At 35.3% G+C, this 20,733-nt stretch overlaps 8 protein-coding genes and 1 long non-coding RNA gene across 9 annotated transcripts; all 9 read right to left on the bottom strand.

The window, feature by feature from the left end:
* Nucleotides 1-1,083: 1,083 nt before the first annotated feature.
* LOC132293910 (auxin-responsive protein SAUR21-like) lies at nt 1,084-1,880 on the bottom strand. The gene has a single exon (XM_059791563.1). It carries the CDS (start codon nt 1,699-1,701, stop codon nt 1,417-1,419), a length of 285 nt encoding a protein of 94 aa, XP_059647546.1. The 5' UTR covers nt 1,702-1,880; the 3' UTR covers nt 1,084-1,416.
* Nucleotides 1,881-3,562: 1,682 nt separating this feature from the next.
* On the bottom strand, nt 3,563-4,191 carry LOC132293907 (auxin-induced protein X10A-like). Its single transcript, XM_059791560.1, has one exon. It carries the CDS (start codon nt 4,072-4,074, stop codon nt 3,772-3,774), a length of 303 nt encoding a protein of 100 aa, XP_059647543.1. The 5' UTR covers nt 4,075-4,191; the 3' UTR covers nt 3,563-3,771.
* Nucleotides 4,192-5,561: 1,370 nt separating this feature from the next.
* Nucleotides 5,562-6,370, bottom strand: LOC132293908 (auxin-induced protein 15A-like). Its single transcript, XM_059791561.1, has one exon. The coding sequence runs from the start codon at nt 6,041-6,043 to the stop codon at nt 5,741-5,743; it is 303 nt and encodes a 100-aa protein (XP_059647544.1). The 5' UTR covers nt 6,044-6,370; the 3' UTR covers nt 5,562-5,740.
* Nucleotides 6,371-7,595: 1,225 nt separating this feature from the next.
* Nucleotides 7,596-8,188, bottom strand: LOC132293909 (auxin-responsive protein SAUR22-like). The gene has a single exon (XM_059791562.1). The coding sequence runs from the start codon at nt 8,080-8,082 to the stop codon at nt 7,795-7,797; it is 288 nt and encodes a 95-aa protein (XP_059647545.1). The 5' UTR covers nt 8,083-8,188; the 3' UTR covers nt 7,596-7,794.
* A 1,733-nt stretch (nt 8,189-9,921) lies between these two features.
* On the bottom strand, nt 9,922-10,737 carry LOC132293898 (auxin-induced protein X10A-like). Its single transcript, XM_059791552.1, has one exon. It carries the CDS (start codon nt 10,439-10,441, stop codon nt 10,139-10,141), a length of 303 nt encoding a protein of 100 aa, XP_059647535.1. The 5' UTR covers nt 10,442-10,737; the 3' UTR covers nt 9,922-10,138.
* A 1,192-nt stretch (nt 10,738-11,929) lies between these two features.
* On the bottom strand, nt 11,930-12,539 carry LOC132293895 (auxin-induced protein 15A-like). The gene has a single exon (XM_059791549.1). It carries the CDS (start codon nt 12,428-12,430, stop codon nt 12,128-12,130), a length of 303 nt encoding a protein of 100 aa, XP_059647532.1. The 5' UTR covers nt 12,431-12,539; the 3' UTR covers nt 11,930-12,127.
* Nucleotides 12,540-13,813: 1,274 nt separating this feature from the next.
* LOC132293902 (auxin-responsive protein SAUR21-like) lies at nt 13,814-14,373 on the bottom strand. The gene has a single exon (XM_059791555.1). The coding sequence runs from the start codon at nt 14,270-14,272 to the stop codon at nt 13,985-13,987; it is 288 nt and encodes a 95-aa protein (XP_059647538.1). The 5' UTR covers nt 14,273-14,373; the 3' UTR covers nt 13,814-13,984.
* A 1,585-nt stretch (nt 14,374-15,958) lies between these two features.
* LOC132293903 (auxin-responsive protein SAUR22-like) lies at nt 15,959-16,521 on the bottom strand. Its single transcript, XM_059791556.1, has one exon. The coding sequence runs from the start codon at nt 16,411-16,413 to the stop codon at nt 16,126-16,128; it is 288 nt and encodes a 95-aa protein (XP_059647539.1). The 5' UTR covers nt 16,414-16,521; the 3' UTR covers nt 15,959-16,125.
* Nucleotides 16,522-17,865: 1,344 nt separating this feature from the next.
* On the bottom strand, nt 17,866-20,432 carry LOC132293906 (uncharacterized). Its single transcript, XR_009477929.1, has 3 exons — nt 20,006-20,432; nt 19,109-19,539; nt 17,866-18,276 (listed from the first exon to the last, which is right to left on the bottom strand). It is a non-coding gene; the product is annotated as an uncharacterized LOC132293906 (long non-coding RNA).
* Nucleotides 20,433-20,733: the final 301 nt, after the last annotated feature.

Here is a 20,733-nt window from a genome sequence, read left to right as displayed (position 1 = left end):
ACATGGCTATGCCTCACAGCAGAAGGAACATGAAAATATTTCATGATGTAACGTATCCGAGTGCCTTGTCATGGCTTATCACCATGACAAAACAAACAATGGAGATGAAGTTGGAAATATTTTATTGAATGTGGCCTACTGATTCTATATCAATACTGTCCATACATCAAATAAACACAAAGGCCACAGGTGCTGTGTATGTTAAAGCACCACCGAACATGGGATTAAAGAAGTTAGGTGATCTAGTGACAATGTTCATTGCAAGTGATAACTGGTGATGATAAAGAGTGGTAAAGAGGCATTTAGATGGGGCTCATGGGACATGTTAGCACATGAAGATCACAAGGGGTTGCCTTGCAACTCATGATCATCATGAATTTAGAATGATAGAATTAACTAAGATGTATATTTGTTGAAGACATCAAGCCCTACCATTCTGGTGAGATAGCTTACAGTTGGGTTCTAATTTAAGTCAGTACATTTTTATGTTCTAAAATAATGTGGAAATTAAATTAGAACCTAGAGCCCCTCTGCGGTTGCTTAAGAAAATTGAAATGTAATAGAAAAGATCAAAACTCGTGAAACCAAAGTCTTATAAGGGCAGGAGGCATGGAATGATGTCATATACAGTTACAGCGTTTCAGAAATTAAAATTTTGCATCAATTTTCAAGTTAAAACCTTATTGAAGTACACAAGAATACCTTCTAGTGGTCCTCCTTGCTATACACCGGCATTTCAACTTAACAAAATGTTTTTGTGAGAAATTTATTGACTGCTAAAAAATAATGGACCCAAACTCAATTTCAATCATTTGAAAAAAGTGACCATTCAGGACATCTTTCATATTTACTGCAGATACTTCAAATTTATACTGACTAGTGCAATCAGCATTTTTCAGATGTTAGCCAAATGGACCTAGTACTTGCCCAGTATCTTTTAGGGGGAAAAATAAATGAAATTGAAGAACTAATGAATTGATTTTAGTTAATTACTTTAAAGGGATGGGTGGATTGGGAGGGACAAAGAACAAGGAATGAAGAGATTCATAGATCAGCACAGCATAGTGAATCCTCATTAAAGAGTAGGCTTTTGCTAACTAAAAGTGATACAGCACAACAAATCTTGTAGATACTGTGGATTGGTTGCTATAACATTTGATGAAAGAGCTTTTCAATCAACAAAAATAAATAAAATATAAAAAGTCAAGGTATTCAATTATCATGAAGAGATTCAACTCCCAATTTACTCCACATAGAAAATGAAATAAAATTCTACATTAAATTACAAAAAAAAAAAAAAAAAAAAAAAAAAAACCCAAATCTCCTAGTTCAAAATTGGAGAGATTGGTTTCTTAGGGTCAATGATGTCAGAGTGTTTGTCTCATTTTAGCTACATTTCGACACTTTTCTCCTAGCTCAGCAGCAATTCAGACTACAAGTGATATTAACGAAGGCCTCTTCTCTGCATGGGATTGTGAGACTGCCCATTGGATGATCAAACCCAAACTCTTCTTCAGCTTGGCTTAGCAAGTTTTGGAATGAAGGATGCTTCAAATATGAAATTGGGACTACAAATCTCCTCTTCTTGGCTTCTCCAACATAAACAGCAAAGTGGCCTTTGGGGACATCTGCAGCCACTGTAGTTGAAAGAACCCGATGGAGAATCTGTTTAGCATAAATCATGGGCAAGCGGATACCCATGATTTCTGTAAGTAGTTGGTGTTTAAAAACTTGGTTGAAATTGATCTGAAGAACTTTGTTGAACAAGAGAGAAGCTAGCTTTGACAATGGGTGGGTAATGTTAGCACTTAGGATATATATAGTCAAATGCTATATGGGCAAGCATTCTTATAATGAGAAGGTATCATCACATGGTTGTGCCCCCCAACAAAAATACATAAAATATGACATTTTTGGTGCTGTAATATATTTGGGGCAACTTGTTATGGCCCATCACCTTAACAGAACAAGCAATGGAGGTCAGCTTGAAATTGTATGTGTTTGCAGCCCACTGATTATAATTTACATCCTAAATCCTAATTTGGATAAAAAAAAAAAAAAAAAAAAACTATACAGTAGGGTCTAATGTTTGTTTGGTTAGCAGCAATAAACACAAAGACCTACAGTACTGTATATCACAACACAAAATAAATTTGACAAGTTAGTTTCTCATGTTACAATGCTCCTTGACACACACAAGTACAAATTGTCGAATTGGTGATGATATAAGCTTGGCCAGAATTTCAGGTTTAGATACTTAATGCAGTGGTTGAATTGTGGCTTGTTATGTGACAAATGCTCCCAAAGGACATTCCCAACATATTCATGGTACATTCAGTTTAATTTGGCTAATGTCTTCAAGGTTTGAACTTTAAAAATGTTAGAAACCAAGGAATTGGGAAAGTGCATGCTTTTGCACATATTGAAAGAAGCTTCCAATTAATTGTCTTTGTATGGGATGATTGATATTAATCCTTTTTTCCAGCTGATGGATCTTTAATTGACTTGTACAGTTGTGCCTCAAGTGTTCTTGATGAAGCTTCCCATGTTTTATCGATTCCTCCCACAATTCCAGTAAGCCAGATGCACAAAGGCTTTTGTATGTATCTCACCTATGGCTATAGATCACCGTTACTGAACTCTGCAGAGGAAAATAATTTTTCCACAACAGAAATCATATGCATTGGGGTGACAAGCACCATGTATTCATTTCCCCAGCACAAAATGCAAAACCCAATAATTTTTTTTTTAATTTTTTTTAATTTTTATTTTTTCCTGAACCAATGTTAGTCTCTTATTCTAAAACCTAGACCCTGCAAAACCCAGTAAGAGTCACTGGAACCAATTTCATCACCAGAATGTTATCAAACATTGCTAATGCGTCAACAAAAATGTTATTTTGGGCATGTGCTTGTTTAACAGGTTTAGCAGTTCTTATTGAAAATGATGCTTGTTTACCAAGTTCCCTATTTCCTTGAAATAAAAAACCTCTTTCCCTTTCTTCTGACTTTCCTGATTACTGCAATTACAAAAATTAGATTGGCCTGGTGGCCAGACTTGTAGGCTGTATGTTACTGGAAGAGAACCATAAACTGCTGCCAGATCTCCATTTGACCAAAAAAAATTGCTAACTGAGTTTAATTGAAATATTTAGAGAAAAAAAAAAAAAAAAGGAGTTTAATTGAAACAAATATATTTGCTCATAGAATGCAACAAAAAAAGATGCATGCCCTACCTCTGCTTGCAACAACCTACAGAGGACCCTCACAGCAGATGCTCTATGGCCAGAATTCTCAATATAAAATGAGTGGTGAAGAGACTAGTGCAGTTGGTCCACAAAATACATATGGGATGTGTTATCACATGGTTATGCCTCCCAACAAAAATACTAAAGAGTGTAATAATTTTATGCTGTAATACATCTTGGATAACTTATTAGCTAGATCACTATAACTAAACAAACAATGAAGGTCCACTGGGAATTATATCTTCCTGGCCTACTGATTATAACATATATCCACTAGACCAAATGGATCAAATATTTTAGGCTTGTAGCTGCTCATGTGAAAATGTACTTGAGACAATGTATTTGCTTTTGAAATTGTCTAAGAATAGTATGATCTGCACTTTATAATATTTTGAAACAAGGGGCCATTTTTTTCAGTCCCAATTTCTTCTCTGAAAAAAAAAAAAAGAGTACAAAATTGAAATTTGTAAATGGAAATGATGACTCCTGATTTACAAAAATGTGTGTGCATGCATAGAGTTGTCTCATGGTCTGCTCAGCCGAGAAGTGATACCAATGAAGATGTCCTCTTTGCAGGGAATTGTGAGACCACCCATTGGATGGTCAAAACCAAATTCTTCCTCAGCTTGACTTAACAAGTCCTGAAATGAAGGCTGATTCAAGTATAATATTGGAACCATGAATCGCTTCTTTTCACTCTCACCAACATAAACTGCAATGTAGCCTTTTGGGACATTTAGAACCATAGAATCTGCTTGATTTGTTGTGAAAGAAGGCAGTCGAAGAATTTGCTTAGCATGAACAATACGAGGCAGACGGAAACCCATTGTTGTGTATGTAAATCTCTCTCTCTCTCTGTGAAGTTTAGAAAGAGCTTGCAGAACAAACGAAAGCTTTGATAGTGAAGAATGTAAAAGACTTGTTTTGGTTGTGGACTGACTCACATGTGGAAATATATATAGACTGAAGGCTATGTGGAAAATCCTCTGCAATGTGGAATGAGTGGTGAAGAGGGAATTAGATGTCAATTTGTGAAAGACACTAGCACATGAAGGATAACACGGTCTTGTCTTCCAACTCATGGTCAAGAATTTAGAATGATGGAGACTAAAGTTTATATTTGCTGAAAAACGTCATGCCCTACCACTACTTGTAACAGCCTACAGAGAATTTTATCAAAAAATTAAAGAAATAAGGGTAGTGGGTAGCCTCTTGACTCCTGCTGATCCAAGCACAGTATCAACTGACCTCTTGGATAAAAGACACGCTTCAGACATCTAAGTCCTCTTCTTTCTCCTAATGATCAAATTAGTGTGTGTAGTGTGATGAAAAGACAAAAACTATGCAATATATATATATATATATATATTCTCATAGAAAAAAATACTGCTGAGTAAAATGACGTGCAGACATTTTTAAGTTCTGAACCTGTATTTGAATTAAAATAGATGTTAACTTGAAAATTAAATCTTTTCTGATAATGCAAAAGGATCTGAATAAGCATCTGAGCTCCACTGTGGTAATTGGAAAATTGAACTGTAATGAACATGGGACTCTATGAAATTCATGCTACAGATGGAGGGAGGAAACTAATATGATCCAAAATTCTTATTTGTGATGATATTAAAGAAGTGTAGCCATTTCGGGTGATTCTTGTGTCCATATCACTGTAGATACTCTAAATTTATAGGATCTATTGTTCAGCATCTTTTAGATCATAGCCAAATTGACCTAGTTCCTGCCCAGCACCTTTTGGAAACAAAAAGAGCAGGTAGATAAATGATATGATTTTTTCACTTTTTCCTTTAGTTAGTTAGTTTGAAGGAAGGGTGAATTAAGAAGACTAAAGAGGACCAATATAAAGAAAGCATCAAGCTAGCATGTTTTTAACTAAGGGTTAGTTGAGATGTGCACATCTCAGTACCCAATTGCCCTGAAATTAACTTCCACCACCCCAACCCCCACGCCCCCCCCCCCCCCCCCCCCGGTTTTTTCTGTGATTTTACTGATTAATGTGATTACAAAATTATATTGGCTTGACTTGGCATTCTTGTTTTACTTCAAGAGGTAGTGCCAAACTATTGAATGGCCACCTTTAGTGTGTGCAACATTCAAACTGGGTAAATTCTGTTTTTTGTCAAGATCTTACAATTGATTTATGTGTAATGCACACTGTGCTGTATTACATGTATGCATACATCCATCAAGGGAAGAACAATAAACTGCTGCAAAAAATAAAATAATAATAATAATAATAATAATTTGGCAACATAGTTTAGGGAAAACATCTTTGCTAATTGGATGCAAGATAAAGTTTGACATAAACAAAGATTTCAATGAATATTTATAATGTTATGAAATAGGGTGAATTTTTTCCAGCCTCTTCCGTAAAAATGAATAAATAAACAAAAAATATTGAAAATTGTACATGGAAATGGTGACTCCTGCTTTACAAAATTGTGTGTATTAACATATAGACATAGCATCCAATCTCTAAGATCTGCTCAATCGAGAAGTCAGGTCGATGAAAATGTCCTCTCTGCAGGGAATTGTGAGACCACCCATTGGATGATCAAACCCAAATTCTTCCTCGGCTTGACTTAGTAAGTCCTGGAATGAAGGCTGGTTCAAGTATGATACTGGAACCACAAATCGCTTCTTTTCATTCTCTCCAACATAAACTGCAAAATAGCCTTTAGGGACATTTAGAGTTGTTGAAGCAGCTTGGTCAGCTGCCAAAGAAGGAATCCTAAGAATTTGCTTGGCATTAATAATACGAGGCATGCGGAAACCCATGATGTTGTATGAACTGGAAAAGAAACAAAGATCACAAGGAGGAGTTTGCAGAACAAATGAAAGCTTTCAGAGTAAAGAATTATAATTAGACTTGTGTTGGTTGTAGAATGACTAATATGTATATCTATATATAGATAACAGGGAATGCAAGAAATCCTTTGAAATGTAGAATGAGTGGTAAAGGAAGATTTATGTGGTGGTGTGATTGATGAAGGATCACATGGATATATCTTCCAACTCATCATCAAGAATTCAAGGTGACAGAGAAAAATGTATTTTTTTTTTCAAAAACATCATTCCCTACCATTGCTTGCAACAACCTACTGAGGACCATAATAGCAGAAGCTCTATGGCCAGCATTCTCAATATCAAATGAGTGGTGAAGAGAGTAGTGCCGTTGGTCCACAAAATACATATGGGATGTGGTATCACATGGTTATGCCTCCCAACAAAAACACTAAGAATCTGATATATTTGTGCTGTAATACATCTTGGATAACTTGTTAGGCAAACCACTATAACAGAAGAAACAATGAAGGTCCACTGGAAATTATATCTTCCTGGCCTGTTGATTATAACATATATCCAGTAGATCGACCATTTGGATCAAATATTAAATTAATAGCAGGGTCTGATTTGCCTATTACATTTCATAAGTTAATTTAGAATACAATATACTTTTAGGCATGTGGCCATACCGGCACAAAGGCCAGCATCATGTTTATAATTTTTATTAAGAAAATCAAAGGAAGATGAAACTTTGAGTGCGGGAGCCCCAAGTCTTCAGACACAACAATTATATAGTATCTGTATTGTGGGTGGAAATGAAACAAAATGCTCCCGATGAACCTCAATGACATACTTATGGGAAATTGAACGGTAATGAACATGGGAGCATATGTACTTAAACTTCTAAGTCATGCTACAGATGACTAATATCACTACTCATCACTAGCCATTCCATTTGAACTTGAGACAAAATTCTTGTGAGAAATGTGATAACAGCTATAAATAGATGGAAATCTCATTTGTGAGGATTCGAAAGAAGTATAACCATTTCAGAGGATTCTTGTTCCATATCACTGTAGATGCTCCAAATTTGTATGACCTAATGACCAACATCTTTCAGATTATAGCCAAATTGACCAAGTTATTTCCCAGCAGCTTTTTGGAAACAAAATGAGTAGGTAGATAAATGACTTGATTTTTTTCACTTCTTCTTTTGTTTAATTATTTTGAAGGAATGGTGAATTAAGAGAAATAAAGAGGGACAATATAAAGAGATCATCAGCTAGCATGTCATTGTTAATCATCATTAAGATTTGGCTTTTGGTTTGCTGTCAAAGAAGGCAGTTGAAAATTTTACTTTTGGCTTTTGTTTTTCAGATGTTAAGCAAATGGATCTCTACAAAATTAATATGGTAATGGCAGTGTGAATCCACATAGTAGATTTGGCTTTTGGTAACAAAAAATGACAGCAGGCATAATTATACTGTTAATACCAAATATATATGTGTAAGGGACAGATTAGCAGCATTTATACTGAAAAATCTAAAAGAAAGAAAAATTTAAGCAACTCAATTGATGCCAAAAGATTCAACTCTCAGTTTACTTCATAAAAAACAAAAGTTACATGAAATATACAACAAACAACCAAATCTTCTGTTAAAAAATTGAAGTAATTGGCTTCTTTTGGTCAATGGTGTTAGAATATCTGTCTCTAATGGCTAGCCATTCCTTCTTTTACTTGCTTAAGAGCAATTCAAATTGCAAGTGAGATCGATGAAGGTTTCTTCTCTGCATGGGATGGTGAGACCACCCATTGGATGATCAAATCCAAACTCCTCTTCAGCCTGACTTAGCAAGTTTTGGAACGAAGGATGCTTCAAAAATGAAATTGGGACTACAAATCTCTTCTTCTCGGTTTCTCCAACGTAAACAGCAAGGTGGCCTTTGGGTACACCAGTGATCACTGGAGTTGAAGAAAGTTGCTGGACAATCTGCTTAGCATGAACAATTCTGAGCAAGCGGATACCCATAATTTTGTATCGAAGAATTTTCTTGGAGAAGCGGCAAGTATTTGATCTTAGGACTTTGTTAAACAAAAGAAGCTTTGAGATGTGGGTGGTTAGCTAATGTTGGAACACACATATATATAGAGTAAATGTTATACAGACCAGCATTCTCAATGGTGTGAGTGGTTAAGACTTGAGAGAGTAGTGCACTGTGGTCCATTAAAGACATATTTCATGTGGCACCACATGGCTATGCCTCCCAACACAGAGAACATGAGAATTTCTCTTGATGTAACAGAACAAACAGTGGATATGTGGATATGCGTGTGCCTTGTCATGGCCTATTACTATAGCAGAACAAAAAATGGAGATGAAGTTGAAAAAATGTGGGCTACTACTTATAACTATAAATCAATACAGGCCATGCATATTTGTTAGGGTTTGAGATAAAATAAACATAAAGGGCACAGTTGCTGTGTTATGTTGTGGCACCGCCAAACATGGGAATTAAAAAGCTAGCTGCTCTTGTGGCGATGTTCCTTGCAAGTGATAATTGCAAGTTCGCATAGTCCCTGAAATCGGATGAGATGAGTGGTTGACCAGACCGAGCACAAAACCAGCCATTAGTGTATGTGTTAAATTTCTAAACTATGGAATGACTGCTAAAGCAGAATTTAGATGGGGTTCATGGGGGCATCTTAGCACATGAAGAATACACAGGGTTTCCTTCCAAGTCATCATAAGGAATTTAGAGTAGTAGAGACCACCAAAATGTATTATCGTTGGAAGACATCATGCCCTATCACCCCTAGTACTATAATCTACAGAGGATCCCATTGAAATTAAAGAGGTAAGGATTGTAGATAAATCAAAACCTCCTGTTGAATTAAGCAATATACTAGAAACCCCAAGGACATGCTTGTCATGGCCCATCACCTTACCAGAACAAACAATGGAGGTCAGCTTGAAATTATATGTGTTTGCAGCCCATTGATTATGATTTATTCCTAAATCCTATTTGGATAAACAAATAAAAAACATGTATCTGCATTACATGTTTGCTAGGTTTGCAGCAATAAACACCAAGATCTTCAGTACTGTATATCATCACACAACATAAGATTTGAGTCTTTGACAGCAGATCGAATTTTGAGTGATATTTCTTGAATGCAAATTACTGAGCCAAAAAAGCTAATTAACTAGACATAAAAGTTCAAAGTTCAACTGTAGTGGTGCGTTCAGACCAGATAAGAACTATCTATTATTTAAAAGATAATGTGTCTTGGATGACAACAAGTTCAAGTTCAGGAACCCCAAGTCTGTTTAGAGATAATGTAGTGGATGCATTGTGGCTTGTTATGCAACAAATGCTCCCAAAGGGCCTTCCCAACATATTCATGGCCTGGCTAATGTCTTCAAGGTTTGACCTTTAAAATTTTAGAAACCAAGGAATTGGCCAAGTGCATGCTTTTGCTCATATTGAAAGAAGCTCCAAATATTATTAGCCTAAAATGTTCTTCTTGATGAAATTAGTTAATAATTTTTTTCCCCTTAGTCTAAAACCTAGTCCCTGCAAAACCCAATAAGAGTCACAGGCATCAATTTCATCATCAGAATGTTATCAAACATTGCTGATGCATCAACAAAAATGTTATTTTGGGCATGTTCTTGTTTACCAAGTTTAGCAGTTTTAATTGAAAATGGCGCTTGTTTACCAAGTTCACTATTGCCTTGAAATAAAAAACCTCTTTCCCTTTCCTCTGACTTTCCCGGTTACTGCAATTACAAAAATTAGATTGAAACAAAATATATTTGCTCATAGAATGCAACAAAAAATATGCACACCAAAGTCGATATAGAATCTATAGAAACAAAGATTTTGAAGAAATAATGTATTTGCTTTTGAAATTGTCCAAGAACAGCATGATCTCTACTTTATAATATTTTGAAACAAGGGACCATTTTTTTTCATCCCCAATATCCTCTCTGGAAAAAACAAAAGGGGGTACAAAATTGAAATTTGTACACAGAATTGATGACTACTGCTTTACAAAATTGTGTCTATATGCATAAAATTGTCTCATGATCTGCTCAACTGAGAAGTGATATCAATGAAGATGTCCTCTTTGCAGGGAATTGTGAGACCACCCATTGGATGATCAAACCCAAATTCTTCCTCAGCTTGACTTAGTAAGTCCTGGAATGAAGGCTGGTTCAAGTATGATACTGGAACCACAAATCGCCTCTTCTCATTCTCTCCAACATAAACAGCAAAATAGCCTTTAGGGACATTTAGAACTGTTGAAGCAGCTTGGTCAGCTGCCAAAGAAGGCATCCTAAGAATTTGCTTGGCATTAATAATACGAGGCATTCGGAAACCCATGATGTTGTACGAACTAGAAAAGAAACAAAGATCACAAGGAGGAGTTTGCAGAACAAATGAAAGCTTTGAGAGTGAAGAATTATACTTAGACTTGTGTTGGTTGTAGAATGACTAATATGTATGTCTATATATAGATAAAAGGGAATGCAAGAAATCCTCTAAAATGTAGAATAATGAGTGGTCTAGGAAGATTTATGTGTTCTGATTGATGAAGGATCACATGGATGTGTCTTCCAACACATCATCAAGAATTCATTGTGATAGAGGAAAATTTGTATTTTTGTTCAAAAACATCATTCCCTACCGTTGTTTGCAACAACCTGCAGAGGACCCTAAGAGCAGAAGCTCTATGGCCAGCATTCTCAATATCAAATGAGTGGTGAAGAGAGTAGTGCAGTTGGTCCACAAAATACATATGGGATGTGGTATCACATGGTTATGCCTCCCAACAAAAATACTAAACATCTTGGATATAAGTTGTTAGGCAGACCACTATAACAGAACAAACAAATGAAGGGTCTACTGGAAATTATATCATCATGGCCTACTGATTATAGCATATATCCAGTAGACCATTTGGATCAAATTTTAAATTAATAGCAGGGTCTGATTCGCCAGTTACATTTCACAAGTTCATTTAGAAAACAATTTGCTGCTGCCTAGCATTCTTTTTTTTAAGATAATGTGGTTTTTTCATTAGTATTATCCAAATTGACCATAATAGTAGGCATAACTGGACATAAAGTAGAAGCGAGTGGCATTGAGTCCAAACAAGATTCCATTACTAACTGAAAGAAATCATGTATATAGTTATTATTAAGAAAATAAAGCAATTATATAGTAGCTGCATTGTGGCTCAAAAGAAACAAATGCAGCTACTATATAATTGTGATGATTTTAAACAAGTGTAACCATTTCATGGGATTCTTGTTCCATATTTCTGTAGATTCTCCAAATTTGTAGGACCTAATGACTAGCATCTTTCAGATCTTAGCCAAATTGACCTAGTTGTCCAGCACTTTTTGGAAACAAAAAGAGCAGCAATATAAATGACTTGTGGTTTTTTCACTTTGTCCTTAGTTAGTCTGAAGGAAGGCTGAATAAAGAGAACAAAAGAGGGACACATTACATATATCATCAAGTTAGCATGTCATCGTAATTCGTCATTAAGTTTTGGCTTTTGGCAATTGAAAATGACATAGTCTAATTTGACTGTCTATGCAAAACTAATACTAGTAATACATGTTCAAGAGGTGAACTTTAAAACAGTTACTTCACATATATATTCGACTGCAATACTCTAGACCATTGTGCAAATTAAAATAAGGTTTAGTTGAGATGAGGACATCTCAATACCCTATTGCACTGAAATTATAACTTTTCACCTCTTTTTTGTGGTTTTCCTAATTACTGCAATTACAAAATTATATTAGGCAACAAAATAAAAAATGCACTCCAAAGTCAATATAAAATCTATAGAAACAAAGATTTTGATGAAATAAAGTATTTGCTTTTGAAATTGTCTGAGAACATCATGATCTCAACATTATAATATTTGCAACAAGGGGAGATTTTTTTTTTCATCCCCAATCTCCTCTCTGAAAAGAAAATGGTAAAAATTGAAATTTGTACATGGAAATGATGACTACTGCTTTACAAAATTGTGTCTATATGCATAGAATTGTTTCATGATCTGCTCAGCTGAGAAGTGATATCAATGAAGATGTCCTCTTTGCAGGGAATTGTGAGACCACCCATTGGATGGACAAAACCAAATTCTTCCTCAGCTTGACTTAACAAGTCCTGAAATGAAGGCTGGTTCAAGTATGATATTGGAACCACAAATCGCTTCTTTTCACTTTCACCGACATAAACTGCACAGTAGCCTTTTGGGACATTTAGAGCCATAGAATCTGCTTGGTTTGCTGTCAAAGAAGGCAGTTGAAGAATTTTCTTTGCACTAACAATACGAGGCACACGGAAACCCATTGTTGTATATGTAAATCTCTCTCTCTCTGGAGTTTAGAAATAATTTGTAGAACAAATAAAGGCTTTGATAGTGAAGAATGTAAAGATTTGTGTTGGTTGTAGACTAACTCATATGTGGATATATATAGACTGAAGGCTATGTGGAAAATCCTCTGCAATGTGGAATGAGTGGTGAAGAGGGATTTAGATGGCAATTTTTGAAAGACATTAGCACATGAAGGATCACATGGTTTTGTCTTCCAACTCATGGTCAAGACTTTAAAGTGATAGAGACTAAACTGTATGTGTTGACAAACATCATGCCCTACCACTACTTGTAACAGCTTACAGAGGAAATAGAGGCAGTGGGTAATGGGTAGCCTCTTGACTCCTGTTGGTTCAAGCACAGTATCAACTGACCTCTTGGATAAACTACATGCTTCAGACATATAAGGCCACTTTTTTCTCCTAGTGTGATAGCTTAATATAAGCATTAATGGTCAAATTAGTGTGTAATATGATGAAAAGACAAAAACTATATATATATATATATTTTGGATCATAGATGTAACACTGCGAAGTAAATAAAGTGTAGACATTTTCAAGTTCTGAACCTTTGCTCGACTTTAAATTAGATGTTAACTTGCAACTTAGAGCTCTTTAAATCATGCAAATGTCTTTGAAATAAGCATCAGAGCTCCACCATGGTAACGGGAAATTGAACTGAAAATGAACATGGGATCCTAAGAATCCGAAGTCATGCTGAATAAGGAGGCATGGAAACTAATATGACCTACTAGTGATCCTCATTACTACCCATTCCATGTAAACTTGATCCAAGATTCTTGTGAGAAATCTGATGACAGATAAAAATAGATGGACCTATATCATTTGTGATGATTTGAAAGAAATGTAACCAATTCAGGGGTCCATATCATTGTGAAATACTCCAAATTTGCAGGACCTAATGACCAACATCTTTCAGATCATAGCCAAATTGACCTAGTTATTTCCCAGCACCTTTTTGGAAACAAAAGGAGCAGGTAGATAAATGACCTAATTAGTTTGAATGGTGAATTAAGAGGAAGAAAGAGGGACAATATAAAAAGATCATCCAGCTAGCTTGTCATTATTGTTAATTGTCATTAAGATTTGGCTTTTGGTTTGCAGTCAAAGAATTTGCTTTTGGCTTTTGTTTTTCAGATGTTAACCAAACGTACCTCTAAAAAATTAAAATAGTAATGGCAGTGTGAATCCACATAATAGATTTGGCTTTTGGTATCTAAAAATGACAGCGTGCAAATTATACTGTTAATACCAAATACATATGCAAGGGACATATTAGCAGCATTTGTATTGAAAGATCTATAGAAAAAATAAAAATAAAAAAAATAAGCTACTCAATTGATGCGAAAAGATTCAACTCTCAGTTTTACTTAATAAAAATCAAAGGTTACATCAAATATACAACAAACAACCAATTCTTCTGTTTCAAAATTGAAGCAATTGGTTTCTTTTGGTAAATGGAGTTAGAATATCTGTCTCTAATGGCTAGCCATTCCTTCATCTCCTTGATTAAGAGAAATTCAAATTGCAAGTGAGATCAATGAAGGTTTCTTCTCTGCATGGGATGGTGAGACCACCCATTGGATGATCAAATCCAAACTCTTCTTCAGCCTGGCTTAGCAAGTTTTGAAATGAAGGATGCTTCAAGTATGAAACCGGGACTACAAATCTCTTCTTCTCGGTTTCTCCAACATAAACAGCCAAGTGGCCTTTGGGTACGCCCTTAGCCACTGGAGTCGAAAAAACCTGCTGGAGGATCTGCTTAGCATGAACAATTCTGAGCAAGCGGATACCCATAATCTGTATCAAATGTTTTTCTTGGAGAAGTGGCAAGTAATTGATTGGACGACTTTGTTAAACAAAAGAAGCCTAGAGATGTGAGAGGCTAATGTTGGAACACATATATATAGGGCAATCGTTATACGGGCTAGCATTCTCATATGGATTGAGTGGTCAAGAGAGCAGAGCACTGTGGTCCATTAATGACATGTGTCTTGAGGTATCACATGGTTTTGCCTCCGAACAGATAGAACATGAAAATTTGTCATGGCCTATCACTATATCAGAAAAAACAATGGAGATTGAGTTGAAAATTTATTAGTGAATGTGGCCTACAGAGAGTATAACTAAATATCAATACAGGCCATGCATTCTTGTTAGGTTTGATATCAAATAAACATAAAGGTCAGAGTTCCTGTGTATGTTATGACACCACCGAACATGGGATTAAAGAAGTTATAGATGCTCCTGAGACAATGTTCCTTGCAATTGATGATTGGCGATGATTATACAAGATTGAGCCTAAAATCGGATGGGAAGAGAGGTTGACCAGATCAGCACTAAATCAAACCAGCAATTAGTGTTTGTGGGAATTTTCTAAATGGTGAAAGAGTGGTAAAGAGGCATTGGGATGGGGTTCCTGGGACATATTAGCACATGAAGATCACGCGGGGTTGTCTTCCAACTCATCAGAAATTTAGAATTATATGTGTTTTGTTGAAAGACACCATGCCCTACGGCTTCTAGTATGATAACCTATAGAGGATCCCATTGAAACTAAAGACACAAGGACATGTTGATCAAGGGCATGCTTGAGACATGCAAATTCTACTTTTTGCTCCATGTATGATTACATAATATAAGCATTATGTGGTGAAGTTTATATATATATATTGAAAAGATATATAATCCTCTGCAATCTTCTCTCTCACATAATAAACAACTATGGACTTGAATAAAGACAGAGTTAGTACATTTTCCAATTCTAAGCCACATTTAGAAAGTAAGTTTCCCATGAAAGCTTGTAAGAGGCATGACAAACCCCACTGTACATGGTCATCTAGTAAATTGAAAAACAAGAGAATAGCGAATCCCAATTCTTGTGGACGGAAATGGAAAGATCAACAGTTAAAAAATCATATTGTTGATACTACAGATACTTCAAAATTATTCCATCTGAATCATCATGCAATCATAAACCAAAACATCAACTTGCAAGAAAAACATAGATTGTTCCATCTGAATCATGACCTACTAGTGGTCCTCAATGCTACCCACCACATTTAAAGTGCTAACAGAAATTATTGTGAGAAATGTACCTACTGTTAAAAAATGATTGACATATCTCACTTTTCACCATATCTGGGGATTCTTCTTCCATTTTACTGCAGATACTTCTAAATTTATATCGATTGATGCAACCATCAGAAATTTTCATATGTTAGCCAAAGGGACAGAGTCCTTGCCCAACATTGATATTCTTGTCATATATATAACTAGGTAACATAAATTATTGAATTCTTCAATTTTTAAATGGTAATGGGAGAGTGAATCCACATTATAGACTTGGCTTTTGATAACTGACAATTTCAGCATGCATGATCATATTGTTCATACTAAATATATATTTAAGGGACAGATTAGAAGCATTTGTACTAAAAGAGCTAAAGGAAAGAAAATTTTAAGCTACTCTAACTCTGTATATGCGAAAAGATTCTAACTCTCACGTTACTTCATAAAATTCAAAGGTTACATCAAATATATAACAAACCACCAATTCTTCTGTTACAAAATTGAAGTAATTGGTTTCTTTTGGTCAATGGTGTTGGAATATCTGTCTCTAATGGCTAGTCATTCCTTCTTCTCCTTGCTTAAGAGCAATTCAAACTGCAAGTTAGATCAATGAAGGTTTGCTCTCTGCATGGGATGGTGAGACCACCCATTGGATGATCAAATCCAAACTCCTCTTCAGCCTGGCTTAGCAAGTTTTGGAATGAAGGATGCTTCAAAAATGAAATTGGGACTACAAATCTCTTCTTCTCGGTTTCTCCAACGTAAACAGCAAGGTGGCCTTTGGGTACACCAGTTATCACTGGAGTTGAAAAAAGTTGCTGGACAATCTGCTTAGCATGAACAATTCTGAGCAAGCGGATACCCATAATTTTGTATCGAAACGATTTTCTTGGAGAAGTGGTAAATATTTGATCTTAGGACTTTGTTAAACAAAAGAAGCTTTGAGATGTGGGTGGTTAGCTAATGTTGGAACACACACATATATATAGAGTAAATGTTATACATGCCAGCATTCTCAATGGTGTGAGTGGTTAAGACTTGAGAGAGTAGTGCACTGTGGTCCATTAAAGACATATTTCATGTGGCATCACATGGCTATGCCTCCCAACAGAGAGAACATGAAAATTTCTCTTGATGTAACATAACAAACAATGGATATGTGGATATGCGTGTGCCTTGTCATGGCCTATTGCCATAACAGAACAAACAATGGAGAGGAAGTTGAAAAAATGTGGCCTACTACTTATAACTATAAATCAATACAGGCCATGCATTTATTAGGTTTGAGATCAAATAAACATAAAGGTCACAGTTGTTGTGTATGTTATGGCACCTCCGAACAATGAATATGTGGGTGGCTTCTCATGGCCTATCACTATCACAGAACAAACAATGGATATGCGAATGACTTGTCATGGCCTATTACTATAACAGAACTATAAATCAATACAGGTCATGCATATTTGTTAGGGTTTGAGATCAAATAAACATAAAGGGCACAGTTGCTGTGCTATGTTGTGGCACCGCCTAACATGGGAATTAAGAAGTAAGCTGCTCTTGTGACGATGTTCCTTGCAAGTTCGCATGGTCCCTAAAATTGGATGAGATGAGAGGTTGACCAGGTCGAGCACAAAACCAGCCAGCCATTAGTGTATGTGTTAAATTCTTCTCTCTCAAATAACAACTATGGACTTGAATGGAGTCAGAGTTGGTGCAATTTTCAATTTTTTGTGGCAAATTGTGTTGGCCCATCATCACCTTAAACAGAACAAACAATAGAGGTCAGCTTGAAATTGTTATGTGTTTGCAGCCCACTGATTATCATTTATTCCTAATTCTATTTGGATTAAAAAAACTATACACTACTATTGCTTAACACATGCACATGTATCAGCACTTTATATATCACGACACAACATAAGATTTGGATCTTTGATAATTGCCAATAACTGATTCAATAACTCTTTAAGGTAAACATGGTATTTATTTTTTTCCCTGAACCAACATTAGTCCCTCAGTCTAAAAGACAGACACTGTATAAACAAGTAATTGTCACTGGCATCGATTTCATCATCAGAATGTTGTCAAACAATGTTGACGCTTCAACAAAAATTGACCTCTTTCCCTCTACCTTCCTGATTGGACAGACTTGTGTAGGCTCAAGAGATGATATTGGAAGAGAACCCTAAACTGCTGCAGATCTCCTTTTGGAGAAATTTCTCGCTAACTGAGTTTAATTGAAACAAAATATATTTGCTTAAAGAATACAACAAAAAAAATGCACACCAAAGTAGATATAAATTCTATAGAAACAAAGATTTTGAAGAAATAATGTTGCTTTTGAAATTGTCTGATAAGGGCCAATTTTTTCATCCCAATCTCCCAGCTGGAAAATAATAATAATAAATAAAAGGTACCAAATTCAAGTTTGTATACAGATATGATGACTACTGATTTACAAAATTATGTCTATATGCATAGAATTGTCTCATGATCTGCTCAACTGAGAAGTGATATCAATGAAGACGTCCTCTCTGCAACGAATAGTGAGACCGCCCATTGGATGATCAAACCCAAATTCTTCCTAGGCTAGACTTAGTAGTAGTCTAGGAACAAAGGCTGGTTCAAGTACGATATTGGAATCTCAAACTGCTTGTTTTCACTCTCTCCAACATAAACAGCAAAATAGCCTTTTGGGACATTTAGAGCTGTTGAATCTGCTTGGTCAGCTGTCAAAGAAGGCATCCGAAGAATTTGCTTAGCATTAATGATACGAGGCATGCAGAAACCCATTATTTTGTATGAATATATCTGTCTAATGAACTAGAAAAGAAACAAAGACCACAAAGAGCTTGCAGAACATATGAAAGCTTTGAGAGTGAAGAATGACGAGACTTGTGTTGGTTGTAGATTCAGAAATGTGTGTGTGTGTGTGTGTGTGTATAGATAAAAGGGTATGCAAGAAATCCTCTGAAATGTAGAATGAGTGGTCAAGGAAGATTTATGTGGTGTTGTGATTGATGAAGGATCACATGGTTTTGTCTTCCAACTGATCATAAAAAATTCATAGTGATAGAGAAAAAATATACTATTATTGTTGAAAAACATCATGTCTTACCACTTCTTGCAACAACCTACAAGGTAAAATTATGTTGCAGATTAACAAAGACACTACATTGAAGTCATGTTTGCTTGCATGATGTTTTGTTTTAACAAATCTACTACTCAGAAACATTGAAAACATTAACAGCTTCAAAGATTTTAATAACCCAAGAAAGATAAAGATAAAGTAGTCTCCTTTCACTGCTAAATTCCAATAATAGCCTTGACCCATTTTTTTACCATAGGGTTCTGCAGAATTTAGCACAAGCTTCTTTCTCATTAAATTCAAACACAAATGGCATTTTAATCATAACTACTTTTCTTATTGCTGCGGCAACCAAATTCTAAACCCAAATAAGATAGAAACACCACATAAATGCATACCAAAATAATAAAATAAAGCAGTAAAAGTTATATTACTGAAAAACAAAAAAACAATGAATGAGCCACTTAACCAACCTCAGCATCCCTATCCTCCTCGCAGTGCTCAGTCCCGTGATCATCATCATCATCAGCCATCATGATTGGTCCCGTCAAGTCCGGCAAATGCTTTTCTAGTCAAGCTCAATAACTCCGGTGTGGCGTAAACTCCACCTCCAGTCCTCCTCAAAAACTCCTTTTGCACTTCCTTGGTGATATACACTAAATTCAAGTCTATTAACTTCATCTGATCTTCCATTAGCTCGACTCTCCTATAGAGACTTTTAACGTCAACAATGTCAAGATCCCTGTAGAGCCTTTCCAAGTCAATTGGATTAAATTCTTGCTTCTCAGGCTTCTCGTCAATAATGTCAAGACCCCTGTAGAGCCTTTCCAATTCAATTGCATTGCATTCTTGCTTCTCAGGCTTAGGAATGTCACAGCCCTCAGGACCCATCTTTATCTTTTTCCTTCAATTAAATAAAAAAATCAATTCAACAAAAAATAAAATAAGAATAAGAATCCTTATATTCAAGATAAATACACTGGAATTAAAATCTTCGGACACTGAAACAACCATTGACCAAAAAGACTAGCAAGAATTAAAAATTCCTTTGATACTTTATCGATATTTTTACTCCCAAATTTGATTTCTCTCTTCGTAGAAAAATTCCTAACATCAAGATCTTTCTTGTAGAAAGTACATACATTCATATATTTGTATATCTATATATTTAGAGGGAAGGCAGCGTGCGTAACTGATCTGTTTTTACTCGATAATAATGATTCTCTCTCTTCTTTCTCTCAAAAAACTGATCTGTTTGTATTGCCGATCCAAAAAGAAGGAAAATAATAATAATAATAATAATAAGAGAGAGAGAGAGAGAGAGAGAGAGAGAAAAGAGAAGGGGCAAAAAAAACAGCAAAAAGCCTTACCGGTGAAATCGGCCGCTGCTCTACTTCGCGCTACTTGACTCCTCGCTTAAACCCAAATTTGTAACCCTAACTTTGCTGTTGACGAGATATCGGGATGAGAGGATTATAGGGCCTGTTTTGGGGTTTTATTGATTTATTTATTTTTATTTTTATTTTTATTTTTTTTGTGTGTTGGGCTCAAACCCCAATTTTGTAACCCTAACTTCGCTATTGAGGAGAAATGAGGGATGAGAGGATTATAGGGTGTTTTTTTTGGGGTTTTGGTGTGTACACCGTGTGTGTGTGTGTGTGTGTGTGTGTGTGAGTGTGATTTTTGTTTTTTATTTTTCACTTTTAACTGTTGCTGGGACATCAAAATTTGGGAAAACTTTAGTTAAATTACACCCATCCTTATAACCGTTGGATTTTTCGGAGGTTTTTAATAATTTTACCTTTTTACAACAATAATTATTAATTTTATCTTTTTAATAATTATTTTATTTGTCAAGCCTAGTAAAATATTTAAATATATCACATTATTATATTGATCAGAAATGATAATATTAGTTTAGAGATAAAAGAAAAGAAAAAGAATGAGAGAATATAATTAATCACTTATTGTGTTTGGTTGATTTTTAAAGGAAATAAAAAAAGAAAGGAAAGTTTCTTTTTATAACTTTTATTTTCTATAAAAATAAGGATAAATTTAGTATTAACAAAATTTTATTATACAAAAAAAACTAGCATTT

This window comes from Cornus florida, unplaced genomic scaffold (assembly GCF_030987335.1).
Source record: "Cornus florida cultivar Cherokee Brave unplaced genomic scaffold, ASM3098733v1 CherokeeBrave_3.0.0_Hap2_Chr02, whole genome shotgun sequence".
Taxonomy (NCBI): domain Eukaryota; kingdom Viridiplantae; phylum Streptophyta; class Magnoliopsida; order Cornales; family Cornaceae; genus Cornus; species Cornus florida.
This window is presented reverse-complemented; position numbering and strand designations above follow the sequence as displayed.